The sequence below is a fragment of the Branchiostoma lanceolatum genome, chromosome 5 (genome assembly GCF_035083965.1).
Source record: "Branchiostoma lanceolatum isolate klBraLanc5 chromosome 5, klBraLanc5.hap2, whole genome shotgun sequence".
Lineage (NCBI taxonomy): Eukaryota > Metazoa > Chordata > Leptocardii > Amphioxiformes > Branchiostomatidae > Branchiostoma > Branchiostoma lanceolatum.
This window is the reverse complement of record NC_089726.1, coordinates 11,950,985-11,968,178: the sequence shown is the minus strand read 5'-3', so window position 1 is coordinate 11,968,178 and position 17,194 is coordinate 11,950,985. Positions and strand designations below refer to the sequence as shown.

Below are 17,194 nucleotides of genomic sequence, written 5' to 3'. Positions count from 1 at the left end.
AAATGTGACGTTGGTGCAATTGTTACATTGGGTTCTTGTTGTCTTGTTGTTTTTCGGTATCTAAGAGGCCGTGTATACGTAGCCCACCTTGTTGCTCATATAAGTGCATGTTGCAAATTTGAAGGTTTCTTTATATTAACTGCAGACATATGTAACTGTGTACTTAAAGTGCAGAGTTTGGAGTGTTTTCTTTTTGTGCTTGCTTTTTATGCATCCTTGAAACTAGGTTTTAGTTTGCACATGTTACACATGCAAATCTAAGGGGCCTACATGTAACAGTTATGTATTGCAATAAACAAAGTGAAGACTCATGAACTGACATAAGAGATGCTAACAACATACATCTTGTTGACATTCATGGCACACACTGCAATATAGTCTTCACTGCTGTAACCTTGCAATATATATATGATTATCAATATCTGTAAATACAGTACAAACAAATGGTGCTGTTTAAAAGCTTGATCTCATAGTACAAAGAATGCACTACATGTTAAGTGTAGCCAGCTGCATACACAAGTTCACACTCAAAACATGTCCTTATTACTGTTAGCGGTCCTCTTTATATCCAAGTTTGGTCCTAGAAAAATCATCCTGATTCGATCATGATTGACATCATCCAACTTTGCTATAACAACCGATTAGACTGACCTGAAAAGCAAGTATTGTGTGCCTGTATCATAATGAGACTCAAACCAAGCTATTATACACCTTGATATGTCCATAGTAAAGTTTGGAATGTATCTGTCATTTCATTAAACTATTAGCTATAAATCCTACATTATTATGGTTTGCACTTACAAATTGATTAAAATAATCACCTCTGCATCAAAAAAATACTAATTCCTAATGTTCCATGTACCTTGTCACACCAATTATGTATCATTACATACAAAATGTCAATTGTTAATCATTCTAACAAAAGTAGATAATATACAATTTACCAAACTGTTGACAAATGCAGAACAAAAACCAATATAACACACCTGTAATGCAAAATCAAAAGTTGTGACTATGCACTAGCTGAGAATGTCGGGTAAAAGACCCAGTAGCAACAATAATGTGTGTACTTGAATCATCCTGTCACACCTAAGCCTTGTATATCTCACTCCAGACAAGGGCTGTCTGCAGCTTTAAATTTGTCCCCAAATTTGTTGGGAGGCCATGTTGTTGATCTGTTGTTTTAAGCTTACAAAAATACGTTTTCATCAATTTCGTGTCATGAAGTTCAGATTCCAATAAGCAAATTTCCATCCCGGGACAGAAGGATGGGTCCTGGAGACAGCCGTGCCCAATCTCCCCCTCAGCTAAGCAGGTGGCTGGGTCTTTGTCTCTGCAGGAGGGCCTGCTGGTGGTTGAGCAGCTGCAGGTGGTTGAGCTGCACCAATGTTGGACTGCTGCATGTAAGGAGGCGGAGCCTGGGCACCATAGTACCCCTGCATGGGGGCTGCTGCTGGGTATGGGTGCTGGGCAATGAACACCTGCTGCTGTGGCATGCCACTGACAGTCGAGTACTGGATACCATGCGCACCTGGAACACCTGGAAAAGGTCAGCAAAGATTAGAGCTTAGTAAGTATACATGTGGATCAACATCTGTTACCTGCGAATAGACCGATCCCACTGCCCTGCCCACCTCCAACAAAATATAATGGGGGGTGCCCTAAGATGTCACGCGCCCTAACATTGCACTGATTTTTTACTGATCTTATTTTGCATAAGCACGCCGTGTTTGTGACCACTGACTACGCTGATAAGGAAGGTTATTAAATCAAGTTCATGCACATAGCTGTCATTTCCATTTAAAACATATGTGTACATATTCATTTCTTGTTTCGTCGAAAAATAGTATTTTGTCAATGATGGTAGCGCTGAGTAGAGGGTCACTGCGTAATTAGACGGCCTGGCGCCTAAATATACAACCTGGGCCAAGCAGATACACAACCAGGGGTTCATCTAAATCGGGAAAGAGGGGCGCTGCGCCCTCTTGTTATAGCCCAGTACCCCCTTGTCGAATTCAGATTTGAGCTTATTATGCAATATACAGTCTTCACACAGCATTGGATTCTTCCATAAATACATAGAATTCACTCCCTCGCCTGTGTGTGCTCCTCTTGTTCAATTTTTATAGAAAAACCCCTGCACAACTATCATACACATAAGAAATATCACTTCAGAAAACACTGAAAATGTGGGTCTTTAAGTGTTCGTTGAAAAGAATGGTCTTTAGATGACTATGTTTAAAATTCATTTATCAAAACCAGACCACTCTCTGGCAACCAGCGATGGAGCGTTGTGAGTTTGAGCGCGTAAAAAAAGTGCCATCTTAGGGCATCCCCCATTAGAAATGCAAAAGAAAAACATTAAAACGCAAATATTTGATGGACATGCAGCCACTCTCTTATTGATTGAACCGCTACTGGTAATTGTGATGGACAGTCAGGAGTGGCCTATTGTTTTGATAGAGATTTTATACAACATCTGTGAGTTTAGTGTAGTTTATGTAATACCAAATGCAAATACATGATGATGATGATTACTGCTTTAATCAGAATATCCTTAAATTATACTACACATATGTATTGACATTTGTGTGCCATCCTGCAACAGAAGAAACTCTAAAACTCGTTAACTTCAGCAATAACAATGAAATAGTTACCTGTCTGGACAACAACATAAGCAGCTTGGCCAGGCATCATGTTTGGTCCCTGCATCATGTTAGGTCCCTGGTTGTACACAACCACCTGAGGAAAAAATAATAAAAACTGTAACATAGTCTTAAATTTTTATGTTGGGACAGACAGTAACTGTAGTCACATGCTGTGTTCAAAATATCGTTCATTTCTTAAGTAATTACATGCTTTCAGATGGCATTCTAGCACCTGATATAAGAATGCAGACTGTTTTTTGTGTAATGTTCAACTGTACATGTATCTATTACATGTTCTTCCACACTTACAGGTGCAACGTGGGGGTTGTTTGCACTTGCCAGCCCACAACAGGGCATGATGGCAGCTACGAAGGCCATGACAATCTCAGCCAGAGCCAGCAGAACGTTCACCACATGCAGGGCAATGGACGCTGATGTACAGTCACGACCATAGCTACATCAACAACAGGAGTGAGAATCTGTTAGATGAAATAATTTCAAGTTTTCAACAGTCCTCCATGACAACCAGATATCATCATCATATTTCTTACTCTATGAAAGCATTGAAGCATACATTAAGTTCAGCTTGCAGTATTCCCTATCATACATCTTGTCAGTCAGGACTTTTTCACTTGTAGGCAAGATACGGCATATTGGTATTTCTTGTACAGTATGTAAGAAACAATAACAATGGTAATACACATTTTTGTACACATGACTGTGCCGGGAGGTCACTACACCATTTCATCACAAATAAAAGTGATACACAGGATCCGGAGAGTGGAGCTGTCCAAAAGTCAAAATAAATAAAAACATCACAAAGAATAAACAAAGATAAGGTCTCACCCCCATGGTCTGAAACCATAACCACAGTTTCCATCAACAAAAGATCCAACAATACTCAAGGAGAAACTGCAGATTGCAGACATGATTGTGAAGATCCCCAGTATCATCAGTCCCACCATCTATCAGAACAAAGAAGGCAATAGACAAATACAAAACATTACATGTTGTATTGTAATCTCAAAAACTGCGGGTACATATGTCAAGTGTCACATGTAACGAGCAACTTGGTCCTCAGTTAACTTGATGAAGACTAGTAGAAGACAAATTTGGTCAGTCTAATCTTTTTGTGTTAGAAAACAGTTAAAATCTTTCAAAACAAATAAAATAGTGTGTTTCTTCTAGTCTGCTTTAACTTTCAAAGTCAGTTTGTAATAGTACACATACAAGTTGATGTAACAATTCAAAAAAAGTAAAAGCTTTTTGTTTTAGTGATGGGATTGGCAAAAAAAACAAGCAATGTTTGACAAGATACAAAAATGATGTTAAGCATGTTGTAGATGTATCATCCTGAAACTTTCAAAGAAGTAACTCCACCTACCAGACCCTTGTTCGTTGGTTTCTTTCCACTGAAAATCGCCAAGACACCAGTTATGACAACCTGTGAGGAACAAATACAAGCTATGTAACTAGTATATGTATGTGTGAATGTGTCTGACCCTGAGAGGTAACCATGGAAAAAAGTCAATGATGATACTGTCACTCCTGGCAAGAATAAAATGCCATGAGGACAAAATGATCTGAATCTGTAACAATATCTATATAGCCTGTATAACCGCCCTTTGGCATGCCACACCAGCTTTGCAGACATGCGGCCTGTCATATATATCCTATGCACATTTTTATTCATTTATTGGTTCGGCATGCCAACGTTGTTACATGAACAGCCAGGGTTGCCCAGCTGGCGAATGGCTGATGCACATGTTGTCTAAAGATATTTAATGTGGATGCTACGACACGAGTAATTGGTAGCGGTGAGTTTCACTCTAAGATAAGTTCTAGGGAAAACAAATTTTTGAACACCTCAGTTCTAACTTCTAGGTTGATATTAACTCCCAGGTACATTGTACTTGAAGGCATAATCGCAAACCTGAAACTGTACTGTTAAAAACACCAGTAAAATCAGGTGACTACTTACAAAAATGCCATTCCATATGGGTGCGCTGATGTAGTGGAAGATGGTGAATGCACCCATGGAGGCAAATGCAGCATCCGCTGCTATTCCCAGGATGATGTTGAGAGACCCCATCACCACAAGGGTCCATCCCATCCCTTGGAGGTACTTTCCGTCATACCCCATGGTTTAAAGTTAACGTTACCAGTCCTGGGTAGAAGATTACATAGTATTACATGTTGTCGTTGGATCACAAATATACTACAATTAGTTTTGACTTTTAAGGTTCTAAAATATTGTTTAACATAAGATGGATTTATGTTCATGAACTGTCAAGATAATGGTACTCCGAACATCTACAGGATCATCTGTAATAACTTCTTCCAAAAATCCAAGTTCACGATTATCTAAATAGTAATGGTCTAAATTAATGCATGTAACGTTAACGTTACTTCTAAGTCTTACAATGTAACAATACGTTTGATAATATGTTTCATGGTGGATATACAACGTTTATATGTAAAGATGACTCGATAATTTTACCTACAGTATGATAGCCTATGTCTAGCATGTTTCACTATCTAGGTTTGAAAGCATTAGAATTTTGATGAATTATTTCCTCTTCCTGCTAAACGTTTACTACTAAGTAGACTTTCAGGCCATTTTTTACATAATCTTTGGCCACAGAACTCTCCACAGAGTTACAGCACCGCCTTTGAACCAAAATTATGTCATAGTTCACTGTAACTACAATGTTTACGTAGCTAGAAGGGGTACCAAGACGCTATAGATGTCTTAATTTCACTGTGACGCACCTTGATTCGAGAAACAAGAAGCTTGGCAGCCTGACCTGCAGCACAAAATGTCTGCCACTTCCGGGTGGTATGACGTCACTCCCTGTGACGCAGCGTAATAATAGCAGTTGCTACCACCTGACTTGGGCGGAGCTCCTAAACATGAGCGGTGTTTAAAAAGACAGCGCTTTGGCGACTTGAGCAGGAGTTGTGATGATGTATAACGTGTAAAGCTAATGTAAAACGCAAAAGGGAGTTATACCAGCTATGCACATAGCTAGAACAGTTCAGATACTGATCATGATGTGAACGGAACTTATTTGCGGCAAGTGCGTGTGCATGTCTGCCTGCATTCAGTAGTATTTGGCAGACTAACCGCTACGCTGGATATACTCCAGGAGAATAATTTGCCAGGGGAGTTTGACCACCCTGGGGTTCATTTGCCAAATGCTGCCCTTCCCGTTGGCTCACTCTCCTCGTGATTTGTTTAATAATTTAATAATATTCACTTTTTGCCGAATCATAACTAGCCAATAGCCTGATTTAATCGCGCTTATAGCAGCCGCCCCGTAACCGGTCAGATATATAAAACCCCCGGACAGCTGGAGTTTGCGTTTAATATACAGACTAACTAGCCAACGTTGACAAAGTCGTATCTAAAACATCCCCAATGTCGGCCGATAATGGTCTTGCTGGCGTTTGCAACTTGAAAGAATGACCCATGGCCAATATAGTCGAATGTTTGTCATTTTGATTTACCACAGATGACTTCACCCGGCACTTGTTTCTGTACGTTCTAGAAACCTAATCTGCTGCGATGATCTTTTCTGCAACCTGTTCGTGTTTGATCTTCAGCAGGTGTATCCTGTACTTGTAAATTCATGCACTGCGTCCTGCATTTCCTCTTTCTTAGCTAAATTTAACGTAGAATATAGAAGTAACTAAGATGGAATTCCAAGCTACAGTGAACAGCATTTTTTCCACGTAGAATCACGTTCGTACACTACATGTAGTTGAATTTTCGATTTTCCCCAGAAACTTATAATTGGGAAGGACCTTTGTGATGTAACGTTACTGCCGATGTTCATTAATTTCAGAAAGGAAAGTTAGTAAGCAATACTCTAGCCATTTCGTTCGTGCGTTTTTGTTTAAAGATTTTGTAGAGGAAGCTTTGGTATATCTGTATAAATGTGCATCTATATGACGGGATTCGTTATTGATAGTTTTTGTTACTTATAGCTTCAAATTCAAATGTTTCAAAACAACCTTGTTGTGGGAGGAAAACAAGACGTGTTTTTGTTGTCGTTGCAAAGGTGCACTTCTCGGTGCATCAGGCGTTCACAAGTTGTTGTGGTCAAACTTGGCCGTCAATTGCTCAACTCAACCAAGACCGTCCCCTGCTTCGGTAAACTCCCCGAGAAAAATGGCGGACCAGGCTGGTGAGAAATCTAGTGTTTGCTCAGCAGTCGTGCCCTATACACGAACTCCCAATTACTGCACTCAACAAGGCGAGGAGATTAGCATCAAGTGGTCCCGAGTTGCCACAGAAAAGCGTGTCCACTTAACAAGAGATTACTTTTTTCTCGCGTGTTTAAAACTACAGTTCTTTGTCAGATACCGCTTTGGGTACCGGTTGTGCTATACAAGCTATTTGTAACAGCAGACATATTGTAAGGAACATAACTTTCAACCACATTTGTATTCTAATTCAGGGACAGTTCACAGAGCTTGTAAAGAAGAAGAAGTTGCCGACGCTACCTTGATTCGTTTCCATCGAGTGGCCAGAACAAATATTAACGGTGACGCTAGCAGAAACAGTCTAGTAATATGCAGTGCAGACTGTTGCAGTTCACTAATCTTCTTGTCTTCCTGTCATTCGTCTCAACTTTGTATGAAAATGGAGGTAAGTCAAGGTATCATTCTAGTATGACGTCTTTTCGCTTTTATTAGATAAAGGTAGGAATTGAATATTTCATTCTTGTTTCTAGATGGTTAAGTGTGCGATAGTCTTCATGAATAGCACCTTGCCACGATTACTGCGTGATATGTTTGATGTTGTTATTTAAGACCCGACTTTGCATTAAGTTTCTAAATAGTAGTATTAGGCTGTATTCTGTGAGGAAATCCAGGCAACGATGACATTCTTTGTATCCTAAGCTGTCTTAACTTAACGTAAACTCAAGCAATAATCTTAGGCGCAAATGTGGTTTGAGATAATGTATATTTTGCGATGTGATATTGAAATAGCATGTTGTAAACTGTTTCGTAAACAATGTAAAGTACCACAACACATGAACTTGCTTATGAAATATTCCTGGTCTCGTACCGTGGGTCTCTGGAGCAGAACAAAACAACCGTAGCCATCGTAGTTTAATCAGCCCGACAGAAAGATATGGTAGATGCATAAAAGGGACTTTTGTATTTCTGCTGTAGAAAGAACGTTAACGTTGGAATGTAGATCTTTTGGTATGGAAAATATGAAGTTACTGGAAATCATTAGGCGTACGATATTGTGGCGCTAGGACAATGATACCGCTAAGACTAAGTATTCGATCGGTTTCGTCGTATTCGTCTTTTTCAAGAGTTGAACCGCTCCTACTTTTATACATTATCTGTGCCCCCAAGTTCAGGGCGTTAATTAGCCAGTCAGTACTAGTGATCATTAAATGTAACGTTAGAATATCTAGAGATGTACATGGTGGAGCTATAAAATTGCCATTACGTTTTGTTGCATTTCCGCAGTCGTGCATGCACAGCTTCAGCAACCACAGAGAACCTGCTCTCCGTTTTACAATCCTGCGGGGACGTATGTCCCAGAATTCAGCTGTGACGATGGCGTGTACCCATACTGCTGCGGGGTGTGTGACAACAAGTACTGTTGCCGTGACAACTCGAGTCTCATCAGCACCGTCTGCAACGAGCCCAATCTCCCTCTAAGGTAAGGATGACACCAGGGAAAATTAAAGTTTTGATTGCCCGGATTGAAAAGGTTAAAGATTTGTTGAAACTGTTTCTATCTTTCTAACTTGTCAACGCAACGGCGAGACTGCAGTTTCCATTGCCTTCTGGCGAATATGATGTACTTTCAATACGAAATTTCACTGGTCGGAATGACGCCTAAACATTTACTATGGTTTGTCTTTCAGCCTGATCATTCAGCTTGGATTTGCGGTGGTCGCTACCCTGTTCCTTGTAGTTCTCTTGTTGGTCGCTGGGTGGTGCTGCAAGAGATGCAGAACCAAGAAAGGGGTAGCAGAAGAGAGCGATGAAGAGGATGACAGGGACAGCTTTGGTAGCGGCAGCGCCAGACGAATGCAGTGTAGGTGTAAGAAAATATATCCATTAAGCTCACAGCCTGCCAGATAGTTTGACAATTATACGAATAACGCTTTCGTTAACAAATACGTGACTGTGCCATGTAACAAAATCATGTTTATCTACAGAGACTTGTACATGTAGCAATTTTCAATAGTGAATTTAAAATTAAAAGCTTTAGAGCATAATTCAACGACAACTACATCAACGCCTGGATTAGCGTACTTAGATAAGCCGATATGCTCCATTTAAAGATTTAGCTTTCATATTGCCACTAGTTACATTTACTAGTCATCCCTATGATGACCACAAGCAGTAGTTGGGAGCACATACAAATGTAGAAATGTGGTATAGAGGACACAACAGGAAGATATCTAGTATTGTGCTACATTCCTATGTTCTCTCAACACGGTGACGAACACGAAAATCACTTCTTCTACAGATACAAGCTCACGACGCCATGGGTTCTACGCACCCCCTACCAGATCAAGTGGGTACAGCAGCCGTCGTCCCTGTCCGTGCGGTTCGCCCGTTCTTCCTGCGCATGCACAGATCTGTTACCATGGCTACATGAACCCAATGACGTATCCATACCGCTCCCCACATGGATACCACGGGAAGCAGACAGCACAAACTATCGTTCTGCAGGATTTCTGAAAAATCATATTCCTCTATGTTTAGCACGATAATGTGCTTCTACATGTATCTTACTTTCATCGTTTCACGTGTAGATTCAAGTGTACTTTACAATGTAGGGTTTTTGTCCCAAATATATATAGACCCTGATTGTCCTGCTGACAGGGGAATAGCTAGATCACTTTTGTACCGTGCTACTGACTAGTCAAATAAGGGAGGGGATTTCTCGATCACAGTCCTTATATATACAGTTGACGTTAGCTGACAGTAGACGTTCTTCCAAACGTGACTGCATGTCGAGAGTGAATAGCAAAGTTAAAGCGACGTTTCGGTGCCTGTCAGTCACCTAGCCTAGCTTGCACAGGGCTTAGGTAAAACACTTGTTGTGTATAAAGTATGTTGTTATCCAGTGACTTACCAAACAGTGATAAAACTATTCACGGGTGACTGAAGACTATTACGAAGTCTAGACTATTCTGGTCACGTTTTTCATCAACTTTTATATATTAAAACTGTGTTTGTATCATTCAGCTTAATTCAAGGCTTTGTCTTCTTGTCTTGTAGTACATACTCTGTGGATGGAAAAAGACAAAGAAAACTCAACTTCATTCAAGCTCATTATTGATCATGAATTTCCACGAATATAACTTTATTCACTGTTCATTCACTGTGTTCTCATTAACCTAATATGTTCCACGCCTCCTCAACGCGCATGTGCAATGCATTGTGTCACTTTGAGCAGTACTAGTTTGTTTTCCTTAAATGGAGATTTCTCGATGTTGTTATTTGTTTACAAATTCGGTAACTCTAAAGTTTACCCAAGTTCACTTGACTCTTCATTGGCTATGTCTCACCTCCGGTGCGCACCTTCCGGATGATTTACTTACGCGGATTTCTACCAGCCGTGTAACCGTCTGCTTTCGGCAAAACTCGCTCTCGCTCGCCCTTCCGGACCTTAAGTTCCCTTGGATGGTACTTAATTGAAAAACGACTGAGTCAAGTGTGAAAGAACAAAACAGCGACATGGCTTACTGACGTCATAGCAGCACTGTTCGGGTGAGTGCAGCCGATCGACCTACCAGCAAAACCCTGTCGCTCCCCTCTCACGGTGTACGAGCACATGTACAAGTACATTCTGGCACGACTTGGGAAAATTGTTCAGACAGGAAAAGAACAACAATGGAGGTCACCATGAAGACAAATACAACACAAGGAAAAACAACCCAGTCCAGTCATGCAAAAGGGTACTGTTTGTAGAATGTGTGACTATTGTCACAATCTGCCTGCCTTGACTGTTCCGCGTGATTGAACAACATGTGTTTTATTCACACGAAAATTTATCAACAAAATGATGTTCGTTTGGCGACCCAGAACGAGTCAGTGTCGTGGTGTTTCAGTGATCTGTAGTAAACTTAACTGTTCATGTCAACATACGCAATGAAGTCTGTGATTATATAAATGGTTGCAGTGACGATTTCACGGTTTTCAAGCTTTTGTCGGTTGCCAAGTCTACACGAATTTTCCCTCCTTACGAAGTGGCGTCACTAGTAGGCGTTGAGAACTGAAGAGAGGACACTCCAACAATGAGTCATCGTTCCAGTTTCCCCTCATCCATTTCCACCTTTGTGGTCTTTTTGCATACTTTTCTGGAGTAAAAATAAAGGTCCGGAAATAAGGTCAACGGAGCGCATTTTTCTTGTGAACTTTCAAAACCCCTCTAGTGCACTTTTCCCCAATAACCCGACTACCTAAGCCAACAGGTATTGAGAGAATTCATTTCAGCCAAGTTCCAATACGCTTTTCGCCTCGGGGTGGGATCACTTTCTCACTGCTCTCAGCAGGAGGAACAATACCACTACACATGGGATGTCAGCTTGTACTCCGCAGAAATCCGCATAGAGTCCAACAGAAAGAAGTGTTCGGGTGGTACTCTTCAAGCAGAAGTTAAGGGAGAAGATTGTGACTTTCTTTCTGTCTTGTCGGCATTGTAAACGGGACTTATCGGATACGAAAGTCACAATCTTCTCCACCAACCTCTGCTTGGAGAGTACGGATGGGTACTATATCAAATCATACAAATAGGGAAAAGGGTGAGGAGCACCATATTCTTTTTTACCAACCATAACATAAGACTATCAATAAATATTTATTAGTAGAGTTACACAGGCATATATACAAACAGGCGGTGTTTGATCGGTAAAGTAAACAGCCCAATACTATGTCAGCCAAAGATGAAAACATTTTAAATAGTAAAGTGACAAAAACCAAGTCTCTTATGATGTAGATAGGCACTAGGAGGAACAATAGCACTCCTCGTGGGTCGTTAAGTTGTAATCCGCAGAAATCCGCACAAATGCGAAGAGGAAGAAGTATGGGTGGGGCATGTCCCTCATAGAAAGCGTAGGGCGACTAGGGCCAGATGTAGAAAAAGAGCACCAGATTCTGTTTTTCCCAACCATGTTATGGTAAAGACTATCAATAATTGTTTATCACTAGAGTTTCTCATATACATGCTTACTGGTAGTGTTTGATCGGCAACTTACAATTGGTGTACGGTGACGAAGAAACGCGTCATATGTAACATCGTGATTAACGATGTAAAGAGTAAAGTAAACAGCTCAATGATATGACAGCCAAAGATGAAAAATATTTCGAGTAGTAAAGTGACAAAAATGAAGTCCCTTATGATGTAGACGGGAGTGACGCAGTTGAGATGGCTCTCAAAATCAGGAAATGCTTTGCCGTACAAGGCACCAGTCATTAGATGAGATATTGCTAGCCTCCTTCGCAGACTTGAAGAACGGCGGCATATTGGGGAGGGGGGGATGACACACACAAGGGAGTTATGTAGCCGAGGGAGTTGTGTAGCCGAGGGGTGACCGCCGTCACCCCTCGGCTACACAACTCCCTCGGCTACATAACTCCCTTGTGTGTGTCCCCCCTCCCCAATATACTGTATATGCCGCCGTTCTTCAAGTCTGCGAAGGAGGCTAAGATATTGCCCGATGTTACTTAGAAACAAGCCTGAACACCCTATGTAAGGGTTTAACGTCGTAAAATCGTCATTGGTCCCCTCCCGACAAGTGGGTGGATACACGTGCTATAAAGAAGTTACCTGTCCACAGTCTACCCTAAAATAGCACTTCAAGCATTGTTAGATACTGCAGTGAATCAGTAACGGTCAGAATAGCTAGGAGAGAGTCAAACAAAGTCTTCCGCCACGCCTTGGAATGTGCTCTGACGTGTGTAGTGGACATTATTAGCAGGGTGGAGAATGGTCGGTAGGTCGCAGGGACATCCCCGTGACGTCACACCACTTGAGCCGTATCAAAGTCAGCTTAGAGACCTGCGCCTGCGTGACAAACAGGTGGAAGGATATCCTAGGGGTTTTTCAAGAAAGGTGATGGCTGGAAAAAAAGTAATAGTGCAGAAAATGTCAAATGGATTCCTGGCCTCACGTACATAAACGGACCTGTTGCCGTATCATTTTCGGTGCGAATATCTGATGATGTTTTGTTTCACGGAACCTAACACTAGATAAAACGGAACTTGTGCAGTCTAAGATATCGGTGAGTGATTTTTCACCAGACCCATTTACTTTGGGTTGATTCTTGACAGCCTTATAGAATATCCAGGACCAGATAGCGCTCTGTGATAAGAGTGAAAATGTCATTTAATAGACATAGTGATAAAACAACCAACGCACAACTTGCTGGGACAAAACGACTGTTATCAGTGCAATATAAGATGTCTCCATAAACGCCATTCATAGCCTCACCACGTGAACTTTGTTGGCCTGCGCGTAAAGAACCTGTTTTCTCTCAAAACAAAAGAACGATCAGTCCTTATTACCACACCGGGAAGACGGATGTCCGCTTTACGACGAAGTACTTGGCGTCAAGACCACCTAGCCGCAAAACAACTGACCTGGAACTGTTAAGACGCAAAGGAACACCTTATATAAGTGTGTGGGAACCGCAGCTACTTCAACAGACGCGACTTGGCGACCAAAGGCGACACGCACACCGGGCACGTACGACTCAGCCTAGCGGAGGGAAAGCAACTCGCTGACGACATCTCAGAATCACACAGCCGAAGGAAGACTGCAGTCCTGACCCTGAGAAGACATTTCCTCGTGGCATCGAAACTTTTAGAGACAAACATGATGACGACGGCAGTCCTTGAGAAGCACCTGAGGTGGATGATACTGTGTCTGTGTTTAGTTCCTGTGTTTTCACAAGGTAAGACCCGACAGAAAGTTGTGAACTCTGCGGTTGATCATACTAGTACTGTTCAGTCAAGTCGTAGACTGTGTCATACTCATACCATGTCTTCCCATTGTCATCTAATGTCTAGTATAGTGTGGAATAACTACTCTGAAACGAGTCGATATTTCTCTCTATCTGAAGCACCTTTCCAGTTCAATTATCTGCACATGATCACATCGTATCAGTGACGTAGACAAACCGGCCTCGCCTCGGCTGTTTCTCCCATTTTGTATGAGCCCAAGGAACGTGTGCCAAGGATTCAGACTGATATGCTGTTCCTTAGTGTTTCCCAGATATTGCGTAACTTAGGCAAGTTTGGATGTTTGAGACAACTCAGATCTGCACATGGCGGGGCAGCATAGAGGGAGGGAGGGGAGGGGCTCTCATGGTCCTGGCAACTAACAATGCACTTGAGTTAGGTCCAAATATCTTAGAATTCTTTCTTTTGAATACATGAAATGCCATCTTTTGTTACCTTAACCCTATGCCCGCTAACATGGCTAATAGGCTTCATACTTCAAACAGTACAGTGGCATGGGCCGTCCTTTCAGCGGTCTGCTTTGCTGTTCAAGTTCTGCCATTTATCAAAGCTAATCGTCCGAAGCACACTAAAGTGGTGGTCTATTGTGATATATTCCTTGATAGACCTCAATGTTTCCCCAGCTGTCATTTTGCTTGAACGAACCGTATATTTATTGCAGCCTCAAATTCTTGGTTGTCAGGGTCTTTAAAGATACCAACGTAAGCGTCTAGCATTCAAGGATAAACATTAATCTAAAGATGTCGGAGTAAATGTTCCCACCCACAACGTTTGTTGTTGACCCTGAGAAGCCTGTTTTCTCATGTGTCTTCGATAACCTTGTCTGCAAACCAGTGACGCCATTCAAACAAGAAAACGAGATAACGCGAATACTTATTTCTGTACTAACAAGATCAAACGAGACCTCCTGACTTTTGCAACACTCAAACTTTACCCGGCCGTCGATCACATTTTTAGAACAAATACTGGTGGAAGGTTTATGTCAAGGTCCTACTGTCTTTGGCGCAGACGTACACATACCAGCTTGATAACAACGATGGATATAGTGGGCTGGTCATTTGTCCAGCTCAGCAAAATTAACATTGTTGATCGACAGGTGCGTTCTTCTGACGTAAATCGCGTTTTTTTTTACTCAACCAGTGGTTCCAACATTTGCGGTGAAATGATCAATGTATCTTAGCCACAAGCAGACGCCCAAAAATAGGATATTCATAAAAGGGGCGTATATGAGACCTATTATCTTTTTCCATACCCTAAAAGCCTCTGGTCGTTTTTACCATGCAGGCGTGCTACGGCGGATGACTTTTGCTGTGTCGACAAATAGATAGCAGTAGGTAAATACCTGCCGTGTGCACAGGTGGGCATGTAAGGTATGCAGGTGGGCGTGACAAAGACATAGACTAAATCACGGACGAATGGCCGTCGTAAAAATTCTCACAGACGAAGGTGCGGTGTTTTTCTTCAGTTCTTACAACATTTACGTGCGGAAGGCCTCGTCATAAAACCGTGCCGTGAACAAAGATCGACTTGATTTCCAATTATCAACGATTAGGGTCACTTCGCGGATAAGATAAGGATACGAGATATATTTATGAAAAGGGAGTTGCTGTGTAGCCAAAACAAAAATGAAGAAGGGGGTCAGTAGATTAATAGGGTTGGGTTGTAGGTAATTTCTGCCCACTTCTTTACTCACAGTTCTGTTTCTCCGCGTTTAACTAACGTTTTATCTTTTTTCACGTGTATACGTCCACTCCGGGTCCTCTTTGGCTCTTGTAGCTCTTGACAAATCTTGCAAAAGTACATATTTTTTCCTTTGTTTCTCAGATGGAACTTTCTACGATGAGTGCCCAGCGAGTCACGAGGACTTCTGTCTGAACGGGGGGACATGTACCATGTTACCTGGGCTGCCGACGATAGAAGAAGCAATCAGGTGTAGGTGAGTACAACAAAATGCTATGTTATCTTCCAGCTGAATGATGCAAAAAAATCTTCAACAGAAAGTATCATTGATACATACATCACGAAGAACAATCGAACACAACGCCAAACAAACATGTGTTATTAAATGATAGCTTTATCTATCAACACAACAGAGATGCCTTTCTGTTTGTACTTCCAGTTGCCCACCTGACAAGATAGGAGAACGATGTGAGAACAGCAATCCTAATGCTGGAGCTGCAGCGAGAGGGCCTGACGGCGAGGTCCGAGCTGTTTACATTGCTGTAGGAGTGCTGGGAGGACTTCTGCTCATGGCCACAGTTGTGGCAGTGGTCTACTTCTGCAGGTTAGTGCACCGGCATGCCCTTGAGTTCATCAGATTTGAGACAGCAGTGGCGAGATTTATTGCCCATTTCCGGCTAGGTATTTTTGTCACCAATACGTCTGTGTTCCCAAAACAAGGTGCGCCAAGCGGTACCAATATCTTGAATACTTCACAAATGTTATTAAAAGTGCTAAATCAAGTTAGGTGTCAAATTCTATCGCCAGCTCTTGTTGCTATTATCGTTCCATTTCCTCTGTCAGTCGCAAAGTGCATAAACTTTCTGCTTTGACAGATAAAGTTCGAGTCAATTCCTCTGTGCATGTAACTTGTTAGCTGACCTCACTTGCTCCATCTGGTCATTTTTGATCAGTCAAATCCAGAACACAAATGATAATGTATAATCCTTATATTTTTCAACCATACAGGCGAAACAAGCATGAAGACGAATCTGAGGGAGAGCAGAAACTAAATGGCGGGGAGACGTCCTCAGCGGACAAAGTGATCACTACAATAGTATAGGTACGTTTTTTTCAAACACACTAACAGAAATACAACTGTAACTGCTACTTAATATTTCCTACGTTTGCAAAACCATGAGCCAATACAGTGACCATGAGCTATGATTTACAATTCATTAATGGTATCATTATAATTATTTTTTCTACAGTTATCCTACAGATGCACGCTACATGCTGCCAAAGACGTACTCAAGATTCAGAGCAAAAGAAAATATTTATTTCTTATCTATTGTAAAACTTTCGTTCTGACGGAAGTGCCAGAAATGTACATATCATGTAAATATTTTGTGTTCCTCTATCAACGAAGATATCGAATTTTGATATAATTGATGGTGATGTCGTGCTAGTTTGCCTGCCTTAATTGAGTGACTGAATCGCCTTAGGTGTACAGAAAATGATAGTTTTATTTTTGATAATTTTTGGTCCCCATTTTTGAATCCCGAATATCAAGTATGATTTCCGAAACAATATAGCCATGTGTTGACTCATAGTGCATGTTGACGACTGTTATCTGTGAACTATGTACCTGTCACCGTGATAATGACTCCAATACTTGTACATAGTGAAATGGATACATAGAGCAAGGATTGCTGCAACAGATTGAACTGTGTCGACTGAGTTGGAGTCATGTCGCCCTTCTCGCTTATTTATGAAGAAATAAAGCATCTCTACGATACCAACAGTGGCAATGTTTTCTATTTCTAATTCCGTGTGGCTTTTTAGTGTATTAATTCTTCCAGGCTAGGTATGAAAGA

General features: G+C 41.4%; 3 protein-coding genes across 4 annotated transcripts; 2 read left to right on the top strand and 1 right to left on the bottom strand.

Annotated features, from left to right (window-relative positions):
- Positions 1 to 321: 321 nt before the first annotated feature.
- On the bottom strand, positions 322 to 5,538 carry LOC136435156 (membrane-spanning 4-domains subfamily A member 8-like). Its single transcript, XM_066428395.1, has 7 exons — positions 5,421 to 5,538; positions 4,630 to 4,815; positions 4,033 to 4,092; positions 3,495 to 3,613; positions 2,958 to 3,102; positions 2,658 to 2,742; positions 322 to 1,540 (listed from the first exon to the last, which is right to left on the bottom strand). Exons 2-7 carry the CDS (start codon positions 4,789 to 4,791, stop codon positions 1,308 to 1,310), a joined length of 804 nt encoding a protein of 267 aa, XP_066284492.1. The 5' UTR covers positions 4,792 to 4,815; positions 5,421 to 5,538; the 3' UTR covers positions 322 to 1,307.
- Positions 5,539 to 6,633: 1,095 nt separating this feature from the next.
- On the top strand, positions 6,634 to 9,886 carry LOC136435155 (protein shisa-4-like). The gene is made up of 4 exons (XM_066428394.1): positions 6,634 to 7,302; positions 8,142 to 8,337; positions 8,546 to 8,718; positions 9,157 to 9,886. The coding sequence occupies exons 1-4, from the start codon at positions 7,227 to 7,229 to the stop codon at positions 9,369 to 9,371; spliced, it is 660 nt and encodes a 219-aa protein (XP_066284491.1). The 5' UTR covers positions 6,634 to 7,226; the 3' UTR covers positions 9,372 to 9,886.
- A 3,255-nt stretch (positions 9,887 to 13,141) lies between these two features.
- On the top strand, positions 13,142 to 17,115 carry LOC136435154 (pro-neuregulin-4, membrane-bound isoform-like). 2 transcript variants are annotated; one of them, XM_066428392.1, is made up of 5 exons: positions 13,142 to 13,591; positions 15,483 to 15,594; positions 15,778 to 15,942; positions 16,347 to 16,440; positions 16,589 to 17,115. In XM_066428392.1, the coding sequence occupies exons 1-4, from the start codon at positions 13,513 to 13,515 to the stop codon at positions 16,438 to 16,440; spliced, it is 450 nt and encodes a 149-aa protein (XP_066284489.1). In that variant the 5' UTR covers positions 13,142 to 13,512; the 3' UTR covers positions 16,589 to 17,115. The 2 variants fall into 2 exon arrangements, with proteins under 2 accessions (XP_066284489.1, XP_066284490.1); XM_066428393.1 differs by lacking the exon at positions 13,142 to 13,591 and adding an exon at positions 14,059 to 15,104.
- The last annotated feature ends 79 nt before the right edge of the window (positions 17,116 to 17,194 follow it).